The sequence below is a fragment of the Gallinula chloropus genome (assembly GCF_964237585.1).
Source record: "Gallinula chloropus genome assembly, chromosome: 3".
In the NCBI taxonomy this organism is placed as follows: domain Eukaryota; kingdom Metazoa; phylum Chordata; class Aves; order Gruiformes; family Rallidae; genus Gallinula; species Gallinula chloropus.
The window spans coordinates 2,875,443-2,901,798 of NC_140087.1; the positions used below are offsets into that span (position 1 = coordinate 2,875,443).

General features: G+C 43.8%; 1 protein-coding gene across 1 annotated transcript in view; it reads left to right on the forward strand.

The window, feature by feature from the left end:
• Positions 1-26,356, forward strand: part of ECHDC1 (ethylmalonyl-CoA decarboxylase 1) — a 38,604-nt gene that overhangs the window by 11,525 nt on the left and 723 nt on the right. Inside the window, exons 3-5 of the mRNA XM_084261702.1 lie at positions 2,138-2,280; positions 6,271-6,323; positions 8,257-8,337. Coding sequence (XP_084117828.1) covers positions 2,138-2,280; positions 6,271-6,323; positions 8,257-8,337 — 277 coding nt within the window. The remainder of the gene's footprint in view (positions 1-2,137; positions 2,281-6,270; positions 6,324-8,256; positions 8,338-26,356) is intronic.

Sequence of the window (26,356 nt, forward strand, 5' to 3'; positions counted from 1 at the left end):
GGCATTTACTTGACACAGCCAATTTTTATCTCAAAGGAATTATGTTTATTCTGAGCTCGAGCAAAAAACAGAACAAAACTGATGGCAAACTGCTGATGGGCAGTGGGGAGGTTGTCACGCCTTTTTTCTCCTCTTAATTGGAAGCTGATAGCCACCTGTTTGAAACAGTCTCTTTGGAAACAAACCCTAATAATGTCAGTTTAGGTCTGGTGGAACCAATTTCAGCAGCCCAACCTCTTGCTGAACTGAAGTTGAACTTAATTTAGAAGAAATTAGATAATAAGGCTGATAATTTTGTTTTCTAGAATTGACTTTCAAGCATTTATTCTCAGATCCTAATTAGGATGCAAACAAATGATTATCCCAAGTAGGTTTAGCTCTGTGAAGAGCATGAACTTTGTGGTGTCAAATATTGAAAGACCAAGACTGGCAGAATCAGGATTTTCTTTAGTATTGTTGTCCTTGTAATTGTATCAGACGTCATGGGCTGTATCCATTGGTAAAACAACGGTTCAGTGTTGTCGGTGACAGAAGGGATCCTCTCCCAGAGGGCAGAACAGGCTCTGGCTAGTGTCTCTGTACCCTGCTGTTGCATGTAACGGGCTCTCAGGGTTCTCTTTTTGTAAACTCCATTTTCCAGTTAACTAGATTTTTGGCTCATAATACTCTGTGGAAAGACTCTTCAGTACCTCACTGCTTTGAGTATTGACAGCACCACAAACGGTGGCTGTGCTGTATCTTGACTCTGGCACAGCTTGGATGGCAGACAAAATACCTTTCCTGGAAGAAAACTTGGCAAATACACAGAAAGTGAAGTCCATAGGGTAGGTGCACATCTACTTAAACAGCAGCATTGGACAGGAGTTGTTGTTGAGTGTGCTGTCAGGCTGGGAGAGCATTGCAAGGGAAGAGCCTCACAGATCCCATCGAGGTCTAGTTCTGCACTGTGTTTTCATTCATGTCTGGGATGAGGGAACTGAAAGCGAGCTGCTGAAAGTGTCAGATGGCCCCAGATTGGGAGAGCTTGCAAGAAGGTTATTGTTTGGAGCAGAGGAATTCCAAGTGGTCTTGATTAACTGCTACAAAGAGCTCAAGATCAGCAAGGTGAGAATCAGTGAAAGCAAAGGTGAAGTACAACACATGACACATAGCCAAACGTCCTGGTTCCAGAGAGACCAGAGTTCCCTGTCCCAGGGAGCCAGCACAGGTGAGGGGAGCTGCCTGAGGGTGTTTCTGGTCACACCCCCATAAAACGGGCTGGGTGAGGAGGGGTGGGTCCCCGTGGCTGTTAGGTTAATTAAGTTAATGCTGGGCTAGCCCAATTGGTGTGGGAGATGCTGCAGCCCAGGACAAGCTTTAGAGAGAGGAGATTGTGGAGTTCCACATCAGGAAGGGTGCTTAGGTGAACATATGAGAATACTATGCTTAAGCTGGAAATGGAAAGCTACTACTGTGCAATCCATGTATTTGGAATTTAGGATACACTCTGTAAGGGAGCCTTTCTAGAAGGGTAACAAGGAGGGAATCAAAGATGTTTTAGAATGGTCTTTTTTGTCTGCTAAAAAATGAAGAGGTACTTTGCTGCTGTTTTCAAAAATGTTTTTATTTTCTTTTGGATAAACACTTCTGAATGTCTTCTGGCTCCAACATCATTTGCTCTTTGGGTTTTTTAAGGAATATTTATTAACATTGTAGCTCGAACTCGGCTTGCACTAAGTTCTTTTCTGTACTCTGCCAGCTCTTTGGGCAGGATAGAATGGCATCAACATGCCTGGATGGACTGATCTGAATAGACAGAAGGAAATTAACGTGTCCTGTGTATATGCAGACAAGAATAAATCAGAGCTTGTCCTTGCATCCTTGCATTTGGTTGGTTGATTCCCCCTTCCCCCTGGTTTTGTGTTTTGTTTTTGTGAGTGTAGCACAGATTGCAGAATATCCTTCAGAATTTCAGGCAGTGCATCTTTGAGGAAAAAACACATCAGTGCTTGTGTGTGGGGATTTTAGGTGGTGCTTTTCCTTGTGGTTTTAAGTTCATCACAAGTGATAGCTTGGTTTTGGTGGTAAAAAAAAATGTAAAACATAATGGTGGTAAACAAAATTTTTAACAGGAAATTATTGTTCCCTCTGGTGACAGGCACTATGATGCTGGAACTCCAGGAGAGGGTAACTGAACTGGAAAACTGGAAGGATGGCAAAGGCCTTATCGTCTGTGGTGCTGGAAACACCTTCTGCTCAGGATCTGATTTGAATGTTGTCAAAGCAATACCCAACTCCCAGGCAAGTAGTGATGCAAATTAAGTTTGGAAAAAAAAAAAAAAACACAAAACCAAAAACCAAACCAACTTTCTGGTATTTTTGATCCCCTTTCAGACAGCAGTGTTGTGCTATGCCCCTGCTGCAATTTCACGTGTGATTGACAGAACAGAGCTTTTTAATGGTTAAAAACATGCTGGCTGACCCTTTAAGCCATAGCTTGGGTGTTGTTGTGATTGGTTCATAACTTGGAATTCCTACACTGCATATTCTTTTTAGCCTTTTCTTTTAAAAATGTCACTTCAGTTTTATGAGCAGCATACGGTGGGTTTGAACACCAAATAACCTGTGCTTCAGTAGTCTGACCTTTAAAAGCAGATACAAGTCATAATTTCACATGTAATCTAAAGTCCAAATGAAATTTAAGCAGCGTGTCTGCTATTACAGAAAGGTTTCAATTTTACCAGAAAGTGCTTGGAGCTGCATAAAACAGAAGAACAGATGCAGTTCTTGTGCTGTAGAGCTTTGACATTGATCTTGTAGTCCAGTCAGGTGAGTCATGTGTGTGAAGAGGTCAGGGTTTGGTGGCTGTTTTTCACTCAATGCCACCCTGTCTCGACAGCTTTCACATGTGCTGTAATTCCTTTCATGGGTTAGTATGTGGGGCTTGGTGCTCTGTGAAATGGGGCCTTGTCATTTACAGAGGAAGGGGCCCTTCCTGTGCTGCTCTTATGTCCTGGTTTGCTATTGTGGTAACTGCTATCCTGGTGCTTCTTTGTGGTGATTCAGTGATACTTCAGTTGAGTTTTGATTCTGGCTTTTTGAGGCTTCAGTTGCCCCTTCAAGTTTCAGGTTTTAACCACACAAATTAGGCATTTAATTGAACTTTCCAGTAAGAACACTAGCTCAAAACCTGATATATCTGGTACTGATAGCTGACAGTTCAGCTTCCAAAAGATCCAGGAGGCTTTGTTTCCTTGGTGGGACACCCTGGGAGGCAAGTATGCTTTTCATGATCCAGAGACACCATGTTTTATAGATGGAAATGGAGGGGGGATGTGAGTTTTCATTTGGATGCTTTATAAGCACTGGACATTTTAAAAATATAGATGTGTCTGGCTTGGTGTGTGTGTGGAGGTTAGTGTATGTTTGGATTTTTAATCTGAATTTTTCAGCTTGCTTTTTTAGCATTATAGCAACAGAAAAGGAGCTGAAACCAACCACAGGCCAGTTCCCTTCTTACCTGCAGCCTGTGCTTTCCTTCTGGGTTCTGCATTCAGTATTCCACAGTGATTCAGTTTCCATGCTCTCTTTGGTGTTCTTTCTGTATGTTTCTACAAATTACTTGGAGCCACTGCAGTGGCAGAGAGGGTCCTTGTATGGATTAGGATCCCTAACAGAGCTATAGGGCAGAACAAAATGTGTGGGTAGTAACTATAACTGTTGAAAATTCTCTGCAATGAATCTAGATCTCATGCCAGTTGGTTGAGGGAAGATTGTAACTTTCATAATCTACAACAGAGTGCAGGAAAGGCAGAAAACTGGCCAAGAGCGCTGAAGGATTTTCATGCCACCTAGTGGCTCTTCCTCCTCCTCCTCCTCCTCTTCCTCTCCGTCCTTCTCCCACCTTCAGCTGTTCCTAACCCTGACACAAACCCAGGTCCCCTGCCTGTTCTTTGAGTGCTACAATTGTGTGACTAAATCACAGAAGGCCAAGTTCATAGTGGAATTTTGCAAGAGAAAAGACAAAATCTTTCTGCCCTTGTAGGCCTGCTTGCCAAGAGCAGTCACCTCAGCTGGCCACCTGAAGAGCAGGAGAGGCCCTTGAAAGGACAGCTGAGAGGAAAGGGACAGAAAGGAGAATTTCACTTTCCATAGTCCCTGTCTAGAAGCCCTAGGACAGAGGTTCCTGAGAGGTATGCCGTGGAGGGAGGGCTTTGGAGCTGTTGGAGACAGTGTGGAAATACTGTTCTGTCAGTAGTGAAAGTGAGCTCTCAGCTCTTGCAGCACAGAGAGATGGTGGTACAATTTTCTGCTTTGTGAAGGTGACTTTCTTCTTCCCTGCTTCCCCTAGTCCCACCACAAGCTATTAATCCTTTCCCTCCATACTTACTGCAGATTGTGTTTTACCTCACTTTCTGCTTGTTAGTTTCCTTCTGACTTCAAGGACAGTATTACAGCTGAAAATGTGATTATTCCACTAGACTCCAGTGAACACCTCTCTTACTCAGATAAAATACTCAGACTTGTAGCCTTATTTTTTCTTATCAGAGAGGTTTGAAGGGCATGTTGGTCAAGACTCAAGTAATGGGTTTTTTTTTTTAGGTTGTTTTCTGTGCAGGCATCTTTTCCATGTGATACACAGTCATCTCCCTACCACTGGAGAATATGAAGACCATTCTTTTTGTCTGCTCAGCCATAACTGCCTTTATCAAGCTGGGCTGTTTGGGGTTAACCTTTAATTACCATTTTGGATTTTGGTAGGAATTAAGACAGACAATTTGAATGCAAGAACTCTGCTGTGATTAAGTGAAAAATTACTTTTTCTGGTGAGCTGATTGTCATGGCAGCTTGTGTCTGCCAGAGATCTGTCCCTGAACACCATACTGCTGGTTGGCACTGGGCAGAGCTGGTCTTGGGAATGCGTAAATAATTGGGCAATAAATCAGCTGAAGTTGACCTACTGTTATTTCAAGGTCCTATTCCAAAATGTACTGAAGACTTCCTGTGTATCTTCTTTCCCTGAGGTATGAGTCAGAGGCTTTTAATTAGGACAGATTCTTTAACTTGCCAACCCCAGTAAAACTGTGGGTTAGAAATCAGTGAATGCTGAATGCCAATGCAGAGATGTTTGTTCTTTTTCTTCCCAACAGTTGTTTCAGGGTTTGCTTTTTTTGAATGTTTGTCTTCAGTGATGTGCTGAAATTGTTACCTACTGGCTTGGTTGGGTTTTTTTTACTTTTACAGCATCCAAACATTATTATTTTTTTTTAATCTGGATTAAATGGCACACATGTAGTTCAGTATCTGTGTGATCATGGTCATGCTGGGTCAGTTAGTCATCTGTTGACTGCTTGGTTAATACTTGCTGTTTGAGAGTGTAAGAACAGGGAAGGCAGATAGATGATTTTGCTTCCTAATATTCTTCGTCCCCAGCAATTTGTAACTAAGGCTTCTAGAGCTGGAAGTGTTATCTTGTGTTTGATAACCTTTTGTTGGGTTTTTTTTTCCTGTCCTGAGCTGATCTATCTAGTTGCTGAATCCTTGTAGTCTTTTAGAGGTTGCAATGCCCTGCTACGAAGTATTCCACAGATTAACTGCATGTTGTAGGAAGAAATACTGGGTTTGAACCTAGCAGTGGCTGACTTCATTTGGAGCCCTTTAGTTCTTGTACTGGAAGAGAAGAGAACAATGGTTCCCTATTCACTATTGTTTGCAAACTGATGTGAAACATAAAGGTGGAGAGAAAGAGTCTTCTCTCCATTCAGTTTGTGGGGGGTTTTTAGGTTTGGGGGGGAGGAGGGGAGTTGGTTGGGTTTTGGGGTTTTTTATGGCTGAAATGCTTTTGGCCCAAACAATAAAACCTGATATATTATATCTTGTCTAAAACTTTAGGTATTTCAAACAGTAAAAAACATGTGGTGTTCTGTGGTGCTGTACACACTTCTAAAGCTCAGCATTATGGTGTTTGACTGGAAGTAAGCAGAGGAAATTAAGAGGAAAGGATGTAAAATTTCATGTCATAGAAATTCACTGTTGCAATTATTTGTAACAGTGCCTTAGTTGTAACTGAAATTCATATAAATTGAGTTCTGATTTTTGTTTTTTTAAAACCTAATTTATATTAGGTGTTCTATTTCTGTATAGTGGGGTTGGTCTGGAATTTAGGCAAGATTTTCCAAAAAGAGAAAAGTGAGCTAGAGTAAATGTAATGAACACTGTCTGCTCCATCTGTGTGTTTAATTGTTTCACATTAGGATCACTTAACATTTTTTCATTTCCTATTCTTTGTAGGATGGGATGAATATGTGCATGTTTATGCAAAAGACCTTAACCAGACTTATGAGGTGAGATATTTTATTTATCCTTCTTTATGAAGTAATTATAAGGATGGGAATATGTTTTGGCTAAGTCTTTAACAAGATGTTTAAAGTTAAAGATGTAGTTATATACTTAAAACTTTGAATCTCAGGCCCTGTACCTGCACATGTTAATCAGGTAGGTATTTCTGGATTAAATTAGACCTTGACATTCTGCAACTGTTAGATTTTCCATAGATTGGAACACAGAAAAACCTTACAGGTTTATGTGTAGAGGGCTAGGTGATACCTAGAGCTAAGGAGATCTAGACCTTCAAAGTTTCTGAAACTGACTAACTCAGTGGGAATTGGTAGTTCTTATTAAATATGCAGGGCCAGCTTATGCAGCCTACACAGGTAACGTTTATTTAATATATTTATTTAATCTTCCCACTTCATAAAGGGAATGTATTCAGTTCTACCATCTGGTACTGCTGAAAAACATTTTTTTCCTTTCCTTTAGATTTAACTTCCCTTAAGAAATCACATTTCTAATAACCCACGTGTCCTAGAGTCTGTCTTTTTTCTGCTCAGAGCTCTTTAAAGATAAATATTCTTTGCTTTCAAATAAACTGTATGAGAAAGTGTTATGAGTTAACATTGTTCTGTAAAACTGCCCATGAGATTTGATATGTAGTAGTAGTACTGTAATGAATCCTCACATTTGGAATTATAGTCCATTTGTGTAAGTTGGTCTCTGTGTAATCAAAATTGATGGGACAAAGTAAAGAGGATGAAGACACATGAAGATTAAATCCTCACCTCAGGTATCTTGAAGTACGTTGATGCTGTGGTTCAGGGAGAGCACTGAACTGCTGTCTGGGGACATCTACTGTGGGTGGGATCATTTTTCCCTCAGAAGGAGGGTGGCTGTGATCTTGAATGAGGGTGCCTTAAATAGATCAGAGTGTGGGTGTAAGGGACTTGGTTCCCTGCAGACCTTAGGAATAATGAGGTTACCCTCTTCCAGGAGGTTTGCTTGTGCCATCTATTGTATGAAGTGTGCTGTAGCCAGTAGGTGAACTTGGGCCATACAAAATTGTTAGTGCTTCTGTTAAAGTACAAGTAAAACCAGACATGTGGTCATGATTGGGAAGCTGGCTTCTGAGTGTGATTTCAAAACTTGTCAATGACTTCAATGTGTCTTTGTAGGAAAAGACAAAGCAGCTGTATTGGTGTGTAAAGTCTGGGACTGACCAGTTGTCTTCACTCCTTAAGGAACTGGACTTACCCTAAGTCAGTCAAGTTCTTAGTACTCATTTCACAACAGCAGTGGGGAAAGGTGTTCTCCCTACATATAAAGGGGTTCTCTCTTTCCTCTTCCCTTTGAACTACCTTGGACATGATTAAATACCTTGAGTGTGATTAAATATGCTACCATCAAAGGTAACAGATCGTTGTTATCCTCAAAGAATGGTTTTGTCCTTCAAAAGCACAGAAGTTCTGTTGATGACCGAGATGGTTGCACTCTGAAGAAGCTGCTGAAGGTATCATGCTGAATCTCATTATTTTCAGATGACCCAGCCCCCCAGTTCTTTGTGTGCCTTTCTACTGCTTTCTGTAGTGTACTAGCTTAGTGTAAGTTTTTGTGTCACTGTCCTATCACTTCTTGCAGCTAGTCTTTTTAGGTATAACCTGTAGCATTTATTTTTCATGACATAGTATGTGGTCTTCTCTGCTTGGATTCCATTTGACATGCCTGTCGTGCTGTTTCATTTTGGGATTCCATATCAGTTCTGCAGTAATTGTTTTAGCATAAGTGAAATTGGTAATCTGCTGCTTACCCACAAAGATGGAGTTATTTGAGGTGGAAGGGTATATTTTTCTATTTTTTTTATTATAGAGATGGCTTGCTTTAATCCTTTTTTAATTTCTAGAAGACTAAAAGCATGAATTTTGGTTACAAAACTCTCTTGTGCAGATTGCCTTTGATCAGTGTTGCACTAGTCCAAGGAAAAGCCATTGGAGGAGGAGCGGAACTTACAACGGCATGTGACTTCAGGTGAGATCAACAATGTGAGTAGCTGCCGTGTTGGGTCAGTGATTTAGTGGCTGTGCCTGTGAAACACAGGAGGCTTGAGGTACCAGTTTAACCAGGGGTCGGGTCCCTGAATTCCAAGGTGTTCTGTCAGCAGACTTCACAGGAAAAAGTTTTTGTTTCCTGATAGCACAGAGGAAAGGTCAGGTTACACAGTTTGACTTGCTGTATAAAACAAAAGCAGTGAGAAGCTTTAACAACCAACTGTGTCACAGATCAAATGGGTCCAACTTCTCACTCCCAAGTAAGAGGCAGGACTGCAAAACTGCATGTCCCCTTACATCCCTCTATGTGGCTGCCATACGTAAAAATAAACCTCTCCATTAGTCTGGTGTTTTGTGTTCTGGTTTTATTACTGTAACATACCTTTTTTTTTGAAAGAGGAGTTTGAGATGGAGAGGAAAGCAAATGAGGCTCTGTCCCTGTCTCTTTTCCATGCAGGTGCAGGGATTTGCCAGCATGGAACAACTAATGAAAACCAGAGGGCTTTAATTAAAGAGACTGAATGCAGAACAGGAACTGGAAGAAAATAAAATAATAAAATGTCACTTTGTTTAAAGAGTTGCTAATGTGCAAACAGCTTACAGATGTAACAGGATAAGCACTGTGCACAGCCTCTCTGCAATTGAGGAGCTCTTAGTGAAAGCTGAGAGAAGGAAATGGGCCTTTTTAAGAGAGCCTCAGCACCTGAAGTGGGGAAGGAAGAGCAAGCTGAAAGGACTTGTATTCAAAAGTAACGCTAAGCAGAGCAACCCAGAGTACTACAGTGCTGTTCCAGGTATCAGGGCCTGGCTTTGGATAGAGGAGATGGTATCTGCATTGAGCCACGCAGAAGCAATCTTCCTTTGCTTTGAAACTAGATGTGGCCAGGTCCTTCTTGGTGCCCAGCCAGCAGCCGGTGCAGTGGAGCCCCCTGTACCCCTCTACCCCTGCCGAGAGGGAGAGGGACGGTGCCCGGCAGCTGCAGCGCTGGCAGGGGAACGCACCTGGGAGGCTGAGCAGACCTGGCTGTGCCTGAGAGTCCACTGGCAGAAAATGAACCCTGTTATCCCTAAATAGGCGTTTAAGGAATGTAAACATCATGAAATGGGAGTCTTTGGGCTTTCTAAAGTACACACTCTATACTTTCACTCCAGCTATGTTGTTTCACATACTGTGTAATTATAGTCATTGTCAAGTACCTCTTATGTGCATGAATTGAGCAGCTGCAGTTCCTCTGATGTGCTGCCATCATTTCTGTAACAGCTACAGCTGTTGATCCATCTTCTATTACCTTCTAATACACCCATCCAGTGCAACTAAATAGTAGTAGTTGGGGAGTTGCAAATGGGACCTACTAATAACAGCAAGATAGAGAAATGTACTCCTGCTGCTATTGCTCCTGAGTTCCTTAATTTTCATACTTACAGACAAAATCCAAAGGGTTTTATTGAGGACTATGAGGCATTATCAGTGAACAGGTATTCTGTCCTGAGTCACTAGATGCCAAAAGTGGAGTTTGAGAACAGAAATCAGAGTTGTTTTTCTTTGTTGAATAACCTTGATTTATTTTTTCTAAGATTAAAATATGTGAGTTGTGGCTGCTTGTAACTCTGCACTTTCAAATCCACTTCTGTTTATCACAGTTACTGTGGAAACTGCCAAAGTGCTTGGTATTGGGCTAAAATGCTTTCTTATTCTTTTGTTTCTGCTAGTTGGTACTATATTAACTCTACTGACACTGTTGAACTTGTTCAGTTGAGCCAAAATGGTTTACGTACCTTCTCTGAAATGTTCTCTGGCAGCATGATGCACATCTCTGCTAAAGTGGAGGGGTGTGGACAAATCCAATTTTAAAATGGCTGAAGTGGTTTAAGATACTACTGCTGTATTCTTCCAGTGGCAGTTCTTGTGGCTGATAGTCTCTTAACTCTGTTTTAAGCCAGCTCATTTAAAATTGGATTAGGGAGGGCTTGCGTAAACACAGCGTGTTTATTGCTGACATAAGGGCGGTGATGAAAAGTGAAAGCATCTTGGGTCACTCCACCTTTGATCTGGAGGAAGAGGTTTTCTTAAAGCATCTTCTTCAATGTTAGTTGCTTTATGGATTGTTGTAGTATTACTCTTCATAAGAGCAGCATCCTTATAAAGATCATAATCATAGGATAGGGGCGGGGGGGAGGAAATCATCGTCCAGACAAGTGCAAGGTAATTAAAATCATTTCAGACTTCTTCTGATATGAAAATTGCTAAGATAAGGCTTCTGACACTGTAATTATCTCAATTATTTCTGTAAAACTGGGTAATGTAAAATCATCCAGGTATGAAACTTGTTTGGACAGCTGATCTTTTTAGTACAGTTTCAAGAAACCCAGGGTTTTTTTCAGTCTGCCACAGTTGAAAATTCTCTCTGAGCCTGGGAAGTTGGTTCCTGGGTTCTGCTGCCAAATGTCAGTGTATGTTGTGGTTCTGCATGGCAGTGCAGCCGGGTCAGGGAAGTGCACAAATGACTGGGGCACAATTTTACAAAAAATTGAAATGGAGTACTTGTTCTGAGTTCCTGGTATGCAGAAACTTGAGGTGCATCTTGCACAATAAATGAAGTAAAGAAGTGATTTAGCAGGGTTGGTTAAGGAATTTTGGACAAGAACTGTAGCGTGTTGTTGGGCAATAAGCTAACAGATATGGGGCAGAGACAGTTTGGTAATAAATCAATTTGTGCAGTCATCAGAAGTAAGACATTGAGGTCCTGGATCCAGTCCAGAGAAGGACAATCAGGCTGGTGAAGGGACTGGAGAGCAAACCTGACAAGGAGCAGCTGAGGGAACTGTGTTTTTTACCCTGGAGAAGAGGATGCTCAAGGGAGACCTTATCACCACCTACAGTTACCTGGAAGGAGGTTGTAGAGAGATAGGTGTTGGTCTCTTCTCCCAAGGTGGCAGGATGAGAGGGAAGGCACTCAAGCTGCCCTAGGGCAATTTCAGATTAGACATTAGGAAAAAGTTCTTCACTGAAAGGGTTATCAGGCATTGGAACAGCCTGCCCAGGGAAGTGGTTGAGTCATCAACCCTGGATGCATTTAAAGGACAGGTAGATGAGGTGCTCAGGGATATGGTTTAGTAGAGGATGGGTATGGCTGAACTGGATCTCAAAGGTCTTTTCCAACCTAGTGATTCTGTGATGAGTAGATCACAGTAATCTCTGAGTGTGGTGGCTGCAGTGTGCTACCAGCCAGTAGCCAGAATATCTAACATTGAATTCTGAGCTGTCTTATCTTCTGTTTCATGTTGGTGCCTTTGAGAGATCTCACTGGGGCAGCAGCTGTGTAGAAACATCTACAACTTTGAAAATTTGGTCCAATGTCACTTGGTGAATGGACTTCCATTGTAGCTGTGTGTTTCTGGAAAATATTGTCTGTTCTCCCCTGGCTGCTTTGTTCTCTCTGGAGCTGCTGCAGTCAGTCCACTGTGTCACTGCCATGTGAATCCAGTTTAAACAGTGGTGTCTCCAGGTGGAGGATGAGAGTGCAGAGATGGAAAGCTACCCGTTTCTCTTCCCACTGGCTTCAAAATGGGCACTTAGGTAAAGGCAGCAGCATTCTCATTTTCTTTTTTAGAAAATAATCAACTTATTCAGCTGTATTGCAATTTGTTCAGCTGTAGCTGATGTTGCACAGGTAAATTGCAAAGGGACAGTTTCATTACTCCTCTTAGCACTAAGCTGTATCCTGCTTTGTGAAAAGCACTGCTGATTTAGGGGCATTTGCTTTCAGAGCAGACTCCTGCCCTGTATCTGTAGGAATCCAGAATCAAGCTTCTAACAAGGGAAGAAGCTTATGCTAATACTACTGCATTTATCAAATTGGCCTTCCTGCATTTTAATTGGATGTTTTCCATACTTTTGTAGGCTTAGTATTACTTTTGAAGGTGTTAGGCATGTGCCATAAAACACCTGGTAAGAGCTGCAGTGAAACGCACTGTTACTGAGCAGCTTTTGGCGTGTGCATTCCTGTGATGACTCGTGCTCATTTACTTTTGTAAGCATGCCTTCAGTGCATTAAATGTAATTTATATGAGATGGAAAGAGAGAGGAGGATATAACCACCACGTAGATGTAAGCCCACCATGACTGACAGCTTGGTTGTTGCCCCTTTAAAGAAGAAGGTGGCGGGGGGAAGCTGTAAAGACATCAGTATTCTGCAGTAAGCTTTTCCAATAACAGGTTTCAGGACCTCAGGGCACAACATACCACCCTCTTTGGAAATATTTTGCCATATGCAAGGGTTTTGGGGAGCTCTCAGATACACGAGATGCTGCTGTTGGAAGTTAAGGGTGCCTCGGCACAGAGTAGCTCTGCTCAGTGGGCAGAGCGTGATCTGAACGTAACACGATGGGTTTCTCATGCTCACCAGCTCCTGCAAAGCTCAGGCTGACAAAGCATTTTCCATTAGATGCGACCCTGTGACGTGGCTGCACGTCATCAGGAGAATCTGTAGCCAAATCTGAGAGTGGGTTCACACAGCTTCAGGTGTTTGCTATATGTCATAGGTCACTTTTTTAAATACATAAAGATTTTCTCTTACATATGTGTCTGTGTATATATATATGTGTGTGTGTAAAACCTCTTTCAAATCAGTTGGCAGTTTTAGAATGCCATTGCAGTCATGCATCACTTCACATTTTTAGAGCCCTGGGAGGGTGTAAGTACAATTTCCTGACGAATTTTCAGAGAGATGGATTACGGTTCAGAAGTTTCCTGTTGACACCTTTAAGACGGCTGCTCTTATTTTTGACCCAGCACACTTGACATCTGGTTAAGCAGTTGCAGCGCTGCTAGAAATAGATTTGAGAGCTTGTATTTTTTGAGCCTGTATTTATGGTGTGTGTGGTTGGTTTTTTTTTTTATTACCTGTTTCCATTTGGGTTTGAATTTCATGGGTTTAGTCTTTTTTATATAGTACACATTTCAAATCTACCACTGTTTGATTTTCCTGGAAATGTAAATAACAGCAACAAAGCATGAATTTGAGTTCAGATTGTCTTTCTGAGGTTGTCTTTTTGTAGGGATTTACTTAATTCTTGGGGGTTTTTTTTAAATTTGGGAGGCCAAACTATGTTAACCTGGGTGAATGAGATTTTTGTTATCAGTATGTGTCTACATTTTAGACCACTTCTGCCATGCAATCTTGTGTCCTTTGTGTTGAACTCTCCTGTCTGCAGCTGATTCTGCTCTGCACAGCAATAATAAGCAGAGATAGCCAGATAATAGGAAACACAGATAAGACAGATTTTGGAGAATGCAGAGCTGGACCCATGTTGATTCTTGCTGAGACACTGGGCTGTTGATACACCATAGGGAGGCATTCAAGGTTCAAGGAGAATTAGCTTAGGAAGAGTAGAAATGCACTGAAATTGCCCATCATGCTGGCATCTGTGAAGTGCCTAATCCCCAGTTTAGACAAACGGCCTGTGAGCATTTGAGTTTGATGCTCCATTGCTGATCTTCACTACCAAAATAATCTTTTAAATATGTGTATACATAACCAGATAGCTCCACGAGTTGGTTAATATGAAGTCTGAGAAGTATTGGGTATTTCACTCTGCTGATTCTGGGGTGGGATCGTGTTGAGCTGTGGCATCGTGAGAACAGTCTGCCTCAACAGTTGCCCTTGATGTGGGAGGAGGGTGTCCCTGCTGCCCCTTCCCAGCTCACTGCTTACCTCTGAAGGTGTCTCTATGAGTCAATTACATCACTAAACAGCTACAGAAAGCCTAGATACTTTCTGTTCTTACAGTGAATTAAAGCGGCTTGCAAAGTGGTACAGTATTGGCCAGAGCCAGTGTGAAGGTGGAACTCTGCCTCTAGGAGCAGATTCAAAGAACAAGAGGGGAGGGGAATACAGTTGTCTCTTTTTTGTCTCTAAGGAGCTGTTAGATGGCCACAGCTTTCAGCTGCATAGTTTTGCATCAAATCAGCTTCCTGAGAACATCTTCCAGAGTCCTTGTTATCTCTATGTCCCATCACCTGCTATTGAAGGGCTATGAAAAGAACTCTGCCTCTCTCCATCACTCCAAGTAGCAATATAGTTAACATTATAGATATCTGAAGGGTTATCTTCCTCATCAGAGTTACTGCTCGTGAAATGACAACAATTTCCACAAATTACTCAATTTATCTGGGTTTTTTTCCAAGTGTAGGTATGCACTGCTGTGCAGACCTCACCTTACTTTCCCTGTAAACATTGCCTTCACGACTGCATCTTTACACTTCCCCTTCACATCCCCACATCCTCTCCTCCCCCTTGCTTTTTTTTTTTCCTCTGTAACTCAAAGCAACCCAGTGTCTTAGTGAAGATTCTGGGGCCATGCAGGCTGGACCTCTGTGGTCCTGTTACTTCCAGGCATAGCCAGGATTATGCAAAGCCAGATAGGGGACCAAACGTGTAAAACTCAGCGGCTTCAGCTTCCTACTTCTTCCTGGATTCTGCAGTTAGTAAGAAATGAATCACCACTGCTGCAACTCAGCAGTCACAGTAAGAATAAATCAAATTATAAATTCTCATGTTAAATAAGTTTCTGTTGTGCTTAAGTTGTTGTATGTGTAAGAAATTCTATCATATCCATGGTCTGGTGCTAGGTGCTTTCCTCCAGCTCTCTTCCACGTGCTGGGGCATTCAATATTCATAAACAAAAAGTAAATAAGTAGACTGTGGAAAACACAATCATTTCAATTAGTGTGGATTTGTCTGTGTGTGTGTGTGTGTGAAAGAGAGAGAGACTGCAAATAAAAAGACACCAGGAGAAATTATACTTTTGGTGATAAGAGAATTGATGTCATTCTTCAGCATGTTTGTGGAGGACCTGTTAAATTTGGTCATAATGTGCTGAGCATGCCAGCAGTGAGGGATCTGGAGCTGACTTCAGTAGCACTAAAGTGTGCTGTATGAAAAGGTAAAGAGGCAAACTAGCTAAGTTTTAACATAGAATTTAATGTTGAATTCCCTTTCTTATTTATGCCTCTTTTGAGACATGCTGTTGTGCATCCCCTTCCCCCTAAATAAGGGGAAAAAAAGATAAAAAGCTCTGAAATCATATATATCGGCCTATCTGGAAAACGTAAAACTTAGGTCACAGCCACTGTCATAACCAATGAAAAACAAACCCAAAAGCCTACAACCCTCAGCATTTTTTGTTTGAGACTATTAACCTGGTATCCCGACAAAAAGGCAACATGTCATTATAATTTAATCACCAGTGATTTCAAGTAAGTGTATGATCTCTCTTTGCTGTAGTCAGAAGTTGTTGTGTAGGATGTGCAAATGCAGCATCAGTTGCACTGCACACAGAGACAGCTGAACTTCCAAGTGTGTCTGGTGACCCCAGGTCTTGCGCAGGGTTGTTAGTTAGCGGGGTGTCACAGTGTACTTCAAACCCTTTCCTGCTGTGGGTTGCAGAAATGTGATCCATCAAACCCATCATGAGGTATTAGAGCAACTCCAACCTTCCATCTCATAGGGCTGATGTCAAGAGATGCTGCTCCTTTCCAGTCAGCCAAGTTCAGGCCAGTGGAGTGGTCTTGGCCTGTTTGACGTTTTAGGTGCCAAGCACTGAGCTGGCGTTGGGAAGCTCCCTCTACCCTTTCTGTATCAGCAAAAGAGGTGAACAAAGTCTATGACTGAAGTGTTCCTACTTAGAGTGTCTTGCATTTGGTCCAGGAGAATTTACATCTGTTACTTTAGTCTTGATAAACATAGATGATGGAAGTAAAGGTGGGGGAAACTGAGGTTGTAAGCACTGCATGAAAGTGTGGACATAATTTTTTAAAAAATAGAATGTTTTTAATTTGAAAAGAAGCTCTTGTGTACATTTTTCATTTCTACATGAACACTGGCATTCGGATTTGACTAACATTTCAATTATCAATCTTTTCTTCCAAGTGGAGGACTTCTTTTCTTTTTTTTTCATCAAATAATCTGGTAAAATATCACTGGATCTTTTCTAATGGAAATTTTTTGCTTTAGCCTAAGAGGCATATCTGTTGTTCAAAGTGTTTGTTTGAATGAAATCCAAATGGCTGTGGTTCCTTTTTTGGAAGGAAAGACTCATGTAACATTTTAGATTTCCAGCATGAGTAATTTTTATGTGAGCATTATTTTGGCATTCACTCACTTCTGTGGCAGCCTGCAAAGAACAGCTCAAGCCTGCTGCAGGGGTTAGGCCTGAGTGCTGTGTCAAGGCGAGAACGCCTCTGAAAGTGATTGTGTGGTGACAGAGGCCTCTGCCCTGGACCCTTTGACACCAGGGTCACAGGAGGTCATAGCTGGGAATTGGAAGGGGAGGAGAGCGTTAGTAGGACATTGGTCATGAGCAAGGGAGGAGAAGTGGGGTGGTAGTCCTCTCCCTGGGGAGGAAAGGAGGACCCAGGCACTACTCTTTGAAGGGTGGCACTTGGGGCCTGCACTGCGCCTCTGGTGATTCGGCCTGCACTGCGCCTCTGGCGATTCATACCATTGCCAGAGTTTGCACCACACACTTCAGGGGAGTTACAGTTCCTGCTGTAACTACCTGTTCTATTCTCTTGGTTCTGTGTGCTCTTCAAGTGTGGTGTGAGCCCTGTTCATAAGCCTTTGTAAAGCCACACTGCGCCCTCCCCGTGTGCGCGCAGGGGCTGTTGTCAGGCAGATCCCAGGCAGCACCTGCAGGCGGGGGGCTCGTCATTGCGAACAGTGTAGTTGTAAAAAGGCTGTGTCTCCCCTATGAGGGGAAGGCCTTTGAATTGACTTTTTCTGCCGTTTTCTGGGTCTCCTCAACTCAGTTGAATGCTCAGGCACAGGAGTGGGGAGGAGGGAAGGGTTGTGTGGCTCACAGAGCTTTGCTGTCGTGTCGCAGCTTGCAAAGAAGCCGCATGATGCATGTGTGCAGCATGCACAGTGAAGGGGGAGGAAGGGGGGCATGAGTCCCCTGCCAGCCCAATCCCCATCTCCAAAGCCCCCTGCATAGTGTTGCCCACCTCCCGGCACCTGCACGGGCAGTGGGCGGGATAGTACCCTGGGCTGTGGGAAACCCCTGCGGGCATCGTGTCCACCTCAAGGAATATCATCAGCCTGGGAAACGGGGCGGTTTCACTTTGCTGCCTGGCCAAATCATTTTCTTTCCTGTGAGCTTATTGAAAAATGACCAGGGGCGAGTGAGAAAGGCTTGTCTTCCTCTCAAACCACTGGTGGAGTTTTAATCAGTCATGCTTTTTTGGGCCCCTATTTCTTGCTCTCTGATCTGTCCTATAATTCAATTTTTCATTCCTGCAACAGAAAAAGTCTTTTTGTAACTTCCAATATTCTGCTTCATTTATCCCTGTTAGAGGAAATGTAGCTTTTTATAGCGTGCTTTTCTCTCTCGAGCTTCTGTGAAGCCACAGGTGAGAAAGTGTCAAGCCTGAGGTAGAAAAATGAGATTTAAAACCCCTAATCCAGGTTTGCTGGGTGAGCCTTCATCTGTAGCTGACTTTTGGGAGATTCTGGTCCAGCAAGAGATCGAAAGAGCTGGATGGATGGCACCCGGTATGTCAGCGAGCATTGCCTGCAGGAGGCTTTAGGAGAGCCCTACCTACCTTGTCTTGTTCCAGGCAGCCCTGCTCCCCTTGAAGGGTATTAGCAACAGCTGCTTTCTCCATGTTTCTTTCCTTCCATAATCCCCCTCTCAAATTGCTGCTTGGTCTTCTTCTAGCCACTCTCCTTTGATCAGGGATGTGCTTAAGAAAAAAGCCTTTTTTCACTTCCCTTGTTGTTCTCACACAGTCGTGTCTGGAGCAGTTTTTAGTCTGGCTGACAGAGTGCTCTGCTGCTTTGCCATAATCCTTTTCACTGCTCAGAGACCTTTTCTTAATTATTCTCAGTGCAGGCTTTGCTACTGATGAGAAGCTGGTTTTGGGGGGCATGCAGATTTCTGTATCTGCCTATTACAATGTAATTCCTGTTATCCACAGGATCTTTTGCTGCTAATGATATTTTTGTGCTTCTCACCTGGAGTGGCTTCCTCTGAAATTAATAATCCTGTGACCTCCCTGAGTTGACTCAGTTCCTTTTGGAGGCTCATCTTCTATCAAATGTCCAAATGTTTGGGCAATAAATGGTGGGGTTTATTCTCAGAGGCCATATTTCTCCTAAAACAGCTCATGTCTGTTTGGCAGTTTCTGCTCTGATGTCCCTGTGTTCCATCTCTGCCTCCAGCTCCTGTTACTTCATCTTCCCTTTGTTTTTTTTTATCTAGGAGTCCATTTTTCAGAACGTTAGCGTCCACCAAATGTTTTGTGTCTTTAGATGAAAATAAGACTTTGTCACTCTTTCTTCTGCATTTCATTTGACTCTGGGTGATGCATGATAGAGTCACTTTATAAATGGTTGTTTTAAAATTTCCTTTGAAGACTGCATCTCTCATTGTTTAGATCCATCTGCTGCCCCCTGGGGTTTCCCAGTCAACCCAGAAGAACATTAACTCTTGCTCAAGAAAATACATCTGTAATTAGAGTCTATTTTCAGATCAGATTTTCACCCTGACTGTTAGGGCTCCATAAAAAAGCAATGGAAAATCTGACTGGAGGGAGAGCAGAGAGTAAGATGGTAAAGGCAACATGCTGGGGACACTGCAGGTATTTTCTCCTGGGTTACTTTATGCAAACCTTAATTCTTAGCTTTTGCTGCGGGTGCAGGGAAAATGGATGCACCAAGAGCGTTACAAAATAATTCAGTAACTATAAATAAAATCCCATATAATCTGTAAGGCAATTTGAAAAGAGCTGTGAGAAGAGAGAGCTCTCGTGTTGGTGAGATTCCTTAGCCTGGCATCAAGCCTACTCCTGTGACACCAAGCTTTCCAGCGTGCCTAGAACACTCTGTACAGCACTGGGGAGGCTTGGTAGGGTTTTGTTATTTTGGTTCTTGAGTATCATTTCAATTTCTTTAAACCTCAAGCAAAGAAGGCCTGTTGTTTTGTTTTAATCGCTGCAAATACTGGAGAAGGCTGACTTTCTGATGGGCTTATTGAAAGAGTAGCCAGACCCACTTTCCATTGTGTTCCTATAGTAAAGGTTACAGGGTAAAGCTCATAAACAGGGGAGATCATTGATGTGCACAGTCTTCTCTTACCCCCCTGACATTTAGGATTGCAGAGCAGATTGTGTCTGAGCTATGCACCAAGGACATGGTTTCCCCAAACTCTCTTAAGCCATTTGTCTCCATTTTTATACTCTTTACCAGTTGCCATTTAGGCATCTGTCAGTGAGTATTTGTGACTACAGAGTTTTGGGAAAGAGCAAAGATTTAGGGGATTGCTTTTACGATGCCAATCTGCGTGGCCTGTCACCAGGAGCACGTAGGACAAATTTTACTGGTTTTACAGTGTTTCCACTTTGGAAGTGTCACCTCACGTTGCCAGAGCTCTGAAGCAGCAGTTGTTGCAATGTCAAATGGTCTTACTCTTTCTCTGCATAGGGCAGAAACAGGAGAAGCCCCCTGAGAGAGAGGAGATACAGGAGAGGAGCAGGGGGAATTAATAATAGCAAGCTGTGCTGGGAAAGCACAGAGCCATCGTAGCTGGCCAATATTCACAGCATTTTTGGAGTTCAAAGATCTGCGAAATATAATTAGCAAGGAGTTATTTATGAAAAGCATAACCCAGGCTTTTTGATCCTTTAAAGCCTATCCAATAAATGTTTAAATGAGTTTAAAAAATAAGTGAAATTATGGCTAACTCTTCTCAGGGTGAAGCCACTTGTTAATATTTTCAGATTATTTGGGGAGGGGTTGGAGGTAGAGGGTGTAGTAAAGATAGCTGAGTTTCAGAAAACTTTCTGGCTGTTTTGTATAGATAATCCCTTTACAGAGCACCTAAGTAATTACTTGATGGTGTAGTGATACAGAGATTGACAAGACACTGCACTGGATAGGCAGAGACAGATTAATTAGTCTCAGTGTGCTCTTTGGAGGAGACTGCCTTGTTCTTGAAGGTCTAATTCTAACAGCATCTGTCATGAAAACTGAAGGAAGGACTGGAAACTGCTCAGCAGCAGCAATGCTGACTAGCTAAATTATTTTAGTGTGTTGCTGCATGTTTCTTGTGCAGAATGTTCTTCCCACACTACCTCACTCCTTCAAAATTATGTTTTTATCTCAGAAATGAGTGGTTAGTGCAGTTGGTGTTTTAAGGGTAGGTTCTGTAATAACCAGGGAAGGTTTGTGTGTGTGTCCATGGGTGGAAGCAAGGGCAGGGAGCCTGGGAGGGATACAGAGAAACTTCTGAGCAGCCAGGGATCAGGTTAGGAAAGGTGAAGCCCTGAGAGAATTAAATCTGGCCAGGGATGTCAAGGGCAATAACAAAAGCTTCTAAAGGTCCACCAGTATTAAAAGGAAGGTGAGGTGAAATGTGGGCTCTCTCCAGAAGGGAACAGGAGACCTGGTTACCCAGGATATGGAGAAGGCTGAGGTGCTCAATGACTCTTCTGCCTCAGTCTTCACTGGTAAGTGCTTTTGTCACATCACCCAAGTCACAGAAAGCAAAGGCAGAGACTGTGAGAATGGATAACTGCCCACTGCACAGGAAGAGCAGGTTCAAAACCTTCTAGGGAACCTGAAGGTGCACAGGTCCATGGGGCCTGGTGAGATTCATCACCATGTGTTCCAGATCCTGAGGGAACTGGTGCATGAAGTTCCAAAGTGACTGTACGGCATATGTGAGAAGTCATGGCAGTTGTGAGAAGTTCCCACTGATGGGAGAAAAGGGAAACATAAGTCCCATTGTTAAAAAGGAAGAAAAAAGGAAGAGCTGGGAAACTACAAGCCGGTCAGTCTCACCTCTGTGCCTGGCAAGATCATGGAGCAGATGCCCATGGAGACTATGCTCAGGCACATCACTCTGAGATTCTGTGAATACTGAACACAGCTAGAACTAGGGTGTTGTTTTTTTAAATTTAAGATAAAACCCCACACACTCTGTAATTAAATGCTGATTAAGTATTTCTGGCCTTTTTAGGTTGCATTTGAAGTGATCTTATTATTTCTGTAACTCTTGCTCTACAGCATGCTAAAATGACATGTCTTTCAATTGTATCCCAAGGTCTTTGACTGTTGTTTGGAGAATTTTCCACTTGGTGTTTGTTCAGTCACCTCACAGGCAGCGTTACTGAAAGGTACAGGAGTGAGCAGATCTGGTGAGGGAACCTCCTATGACCCAAGGCATAAGCTTTGCTTGTTATTTATACTGATGGGTGGTTTGAGAGCCAGAGGCCAAAGTCTTTGTGGGGGAGTTAAAAGTCATCCCCTGCCGTTCTGGCTGCCCTCTCGGTATGACCAAAGCAAAGAACCAGGTGCTGCAGCACTGCATGGTGCTGGCTGCCTCCCTCCACCGTGTGCCTGTCTCACACAGGCTGAAGAGAGAAGATTGGAAGTCAGGAGCTGTGTCCTTACGTGACCCTGGGAGTCAAACAGGGATGGGAACAAAATCCAGGTTGCTGACAACACGTTTCATGTCTTAGGCATCCTTTTACTTTTCCCATCCCAAGTTCCAGAAGCACAGTGGGCAGAGCTTTTAAAGTGCATAAAGTAGAGGGTGGTAGTTGTCCCTCCCTAGTAAACTTTGCTGATGCCGTTGCCTTGTCAGAATCCTGTATGTAATTCAAATGCCACAGTCCAGGAAAGGATGGGCACAAACCTCAGCACAATCTCAGTTCTTCCCAAGGCACTGATTGTACCAGTTGGAGCAATTCAGTAACAGGAGTACTATAAAAAGCAGGTATGAAAAACTGAGGAAATACCTTTTTGTTTGCATTTTCAGCTTCGATTATGTATGCTCCAGCTTCAAGTAGCTGGGCAGTACTTCAGCAGAGGAAGGCATAGCTGTTAGGGGAAGCAAGTTACCTGGGTTTGCTGGGTTGCATTGTTAATGGCAAATGAGATTTCCTTCTCACGTGCGGTGCCGGTGATGTGATGCGACGTGACAGTCTGAGCACAATGAGATGTCACCGTGAGGGAATCTTCCCATCAGAGGTGGAGGGTTTGTGACATTCAGCACATCTGAGAACATTTTAAAATGTACAGCAGGAACATTTGCTGCAGCTCTTGTTTGCTTTAGATGACTAACCCAGAGTTGGATGTGGCCCATGGTGGCTGTGTTTTCTTCCTAGGGCTCTTGTAGTGCTTGGAGCATGGAAACAGAATAGTCTTAGAAGGTTTCAGCTGCAATTTAACCTCTTTTTTCCAATTTAAATTGTGAGGATTTTGCTAGCTTTCATACCTCTGAAGGGTGTTTCTCTGCTTGCAAGGTTACTTCGTTACATTAATTGTATTTAATAAATATTAATACATATTTTTTCAGTATTGTCATGCAACAGATTATCTTCTTTTTTATGGTTAGGGAGGGCACAGGCCTTGTGCTCTGACCTTTCCCTGGGTTACAGGAGGCCCAGATTTAAATTCCCTTGACCTGGAAGACAAGAACAGGCATATGGAGTCAAATCAGGGTTCATTTTGTATTCATCTACTCCTCTTCCTCAGACGGGGTCAGCTCTAGGTGAATGAGATATAAACGGCTTGGTAATAGAATGGTACTTCTCCCTCTTCAGCTTCTTTGATGTCTCCTTCTTTGTGTTTAGTAATGCTTGATGTGCTTTCCTTACATCAGTTCATCTAATGGGAGATCAGATCTGTCATGTCTCAGAAGGTAGACTCAATTCCTTCCAGGAAATCAAAAGGGAAATGTTTATGTGTGGCTGCAGCTGGGGCTGCTCGGAGGCTGATCCCGGGCTGGCTTGGCAGTGGCCTTACACCTCTTCAGAGCTGAGCTCGGGTTCTGTCGCTTGCTTGGGCAGTGGGAATGAGAGTGAGTGGTGTTCCTCTCAGAGCATGATGGGTGGATTCCATAAGAAATGATGTGACTTCAGGAGAGGATTCATAGTTGAAAAGTCTGAAAAACACATACCTTTCTTAAGCCTGAAGACAACCCAGGGCTGCCTTTACACCTTCTACTCACCACCACTGTCTGTTGGCTTGGAGGGTTTTTTTTTTTTCCTGGCATAGAGTTAATTGTCACAAGAAGGTGGGAGTGGAAACAGCCAAGACAGCTGACCCAAACTAGCCAAAGAGGTACTAGATGCCGCGATGTCATGCTCAGTGAGGGGGAGTGTGGCAGGGAGGAGGGGTTGCTGCTTGGGGATGGGTTGGATGTCAGGCTCCAGGTGGTAAGCACATTGCACTGTGTGTCACCTGCTTCGTATATTCTGCTACAAATGATGTTGTTGTTCATTCTCTCTCCCTTTCCTGTCCCAGAAAGCTGTCCTTATCCCAACCCACCAGTTTCACCTTTTTCTTCCTATTCTCCTCCACATCCCATGGCTGGGGGGGTAGGCAGAGAGCTAGCTGCCACCTGCTGCTTGGCTGGGACTAGGCCACAACAAGCAATTATCTCAGTATTTTCCATGGAGCATGTTCAAAGGAGCTCTGCAGGGAGAGGTGAATCCTGGTGAGATGCTGGGAGTTGCAGCCTCACAGTCTCTGCTGTGGATTTAGCTGTCAATCCTTTATTTCCCTTTCCTCACAGCTCTGTTTTCTCAGAGGGAGGTGACGACTGTGCAGGATAACGCAGCCTTTCCCACGCACTAACTGCTTTTAACCTGTTTTCTTGTTGGTGCTGGTGGGTCAGCTGTGCTTCTAATGTAGATTTTGACTTCCCATGCAAACCCCTGAGCCCGTTGCCCCACCTTCCCAGATGAGTCCTGTGCTGCCCACCAGACACCCATGGAAGTGCCCATCCTTGAGGCTGAGCCGGGGAACCTGGCGCAGTCGTGGGTTCAAGAAGCTCAGCGTTGCCTTTCTGAGTGGGGCAGCTGTCGTGGGATGCTGCCTACAGGCAGGCTGGCATCAGATGCCAAGCTGCCTATGGCTGCCTCTGTTTTAATGCTCTGTGCCACTCAGTGCAGCTAGAATTTAACCTGTCATCACGTCTTCGTTACCACTTTCCCAGCAGGGTGCTGGGTGTCAGCAAACTGTGAAGTGAGCCCAACCTGTAAAGGGGTTTTGGACTGCTGGCAGAGTCTTCCTTGTGGGGAGGAGACACCTGAGCTCCCTGGGATCTGCTGGGCTTGGGAAGCTTGCTAGCGTTAGGCCTTCCCTCCCCTGCAATGCTCTGCTCGCTTCCTCCCCTCTGCTGTTCCTGCGGGAAGGCTGACGCACAGTCTGGCCTGTCAGCTGCTGCCTTTGGGCCTTGTGCGGGGTCGGGATGTTCTGGTTTGGGTCAGGATGGAGTTAACTACTTCTGTAGCAGCAGATGGAACGCTGTGTTTGGGTGTTAACGTGGAAGCAGTGCTGGTAACACCCTGATGTTTTTAGTTGTGTCAAGCAGTCAAGGACTTGTTCAGTTCTTCATATCTCTCTATTAATGAGAAAGGAGGGGCGAAGCCAGGACAGGTGACCCAAACAGGCCAAAGAGAGTATTCCATGCCAATTACGTCCTGCCCAGTATAAAGGGGGGCTGGGGGGAGGAGGAGCAGAGGGGTGGCTCCGGGATGCACGGTTTTTTGGGCACAGTCGGGTTCCGGGACGGCTCTGGGTGGCACGGCCTGAGCTGTGGGTTCAGTGAGAAACTGCATTGTGTATCAACAGCCTCGTATGTTTTTTAGCTCTAAAGTCCTGTCAGCATTGTTATATTTGATCTTTCTGCTATTCTAGTAAACTATCCTTATCTCAACCCATGGGCTTTTGGTTTCTTGGGTTTGGGTTGTTATTTTCCCCTTCCTGCTCCCCTCTCCCCCCCCCCACTTCTCCCCCTCCTCTTTTCCTTTAAGGAGCAAACAACCATGAATGTTGATGGTGCAACCAAGCAAACTTGCAATAAACGCTAACTGAGCAGGTCTGGGGGCCATAAGCTCTTAGAAATAGTTGCATTTTTCAAGTTTCTATTTTTCTTCCCCCTCTTTAAAGCCGCTCGCCTTGGTATCTCCATTAGAGAAAACAGCATTGTTAGGAAACAGACTGGGGTGCAGATGCTACTACTGGTGATTTATCTGCAGAAAGCCAATTAGTGCTTGAAGAAGCAGCTCATCCGCTGCATGGGCATCGCTTGCATCCCTTGCCTTCTAACCAGCAGCAAGCAACCCCACTGCAGAACACCACTGTAAGAAAGAGCCAGCACCGGTCTGCTTCTGGACATCCTTCCCGTACGACTGTGTTTCTAGAGGCTGTTACTGATGTGATGTGTGTCAGTGTGAACGCTCTGCGGATGCAGTGAGCTGCGGCAGAGCTGCTCTAGGGAGACAGCTTAATCAGCTCAGGGCGAGTTCTTAAATAAGGGAGGTGACAGGCTGCAGAAGAGAAGCAAAGCTGTGAAATCTTTGCGGAGAGGAACAAGCGAGTCTGCCTTCTGGAGGGGAGCAATTCTATTGCACACTGCAAGGCTTAAAGAGAAAGCAATTCTATTAGACTTGGTGGGCCAGACATTGAGCATCCAGTTTGACTTCCCTTGCTGTAGTCACTTAGAAATAAAACTTACGTGGACCCTTTAAAGTAAGGAGCAACAAAAAAACCCCTACCAACTGTGCTATAGTCAAGCACCAGGGTGCTGACAGAACCCCCCCAGCACGGATCAGTACTAGGGCCACCATCCCTCCTTTTGAGAAACACCTTATGTGTGGTAGGTTGCTTGGTTTTGTAGCCCAGCCACTGTTGCTTTCAGGCATGAATTAGCAAGGCAGTGTTGGCGCTGTGACCAGGTGTAACGTGCCCTCTGTCTTCACAATTCCATTTTCAAATGCTCCTTGGAACTGACTACAGGTATCAGGGCAGGCACTAAGCATCTTTACTCCTGGCAGCTGACATATCTCACTTTGAGAAGGGCCCAAAGCTGCAGCTTAAGGTGATGTAAAAATTAAGATCCTCCAGCTCTGGCTGTAACCAGGGCGCTGTCAGGTTGTATCAGCCTTTGGAAGCAGAGGGGAGGAGAAAATAGAAACCCGAGTTGCGGGC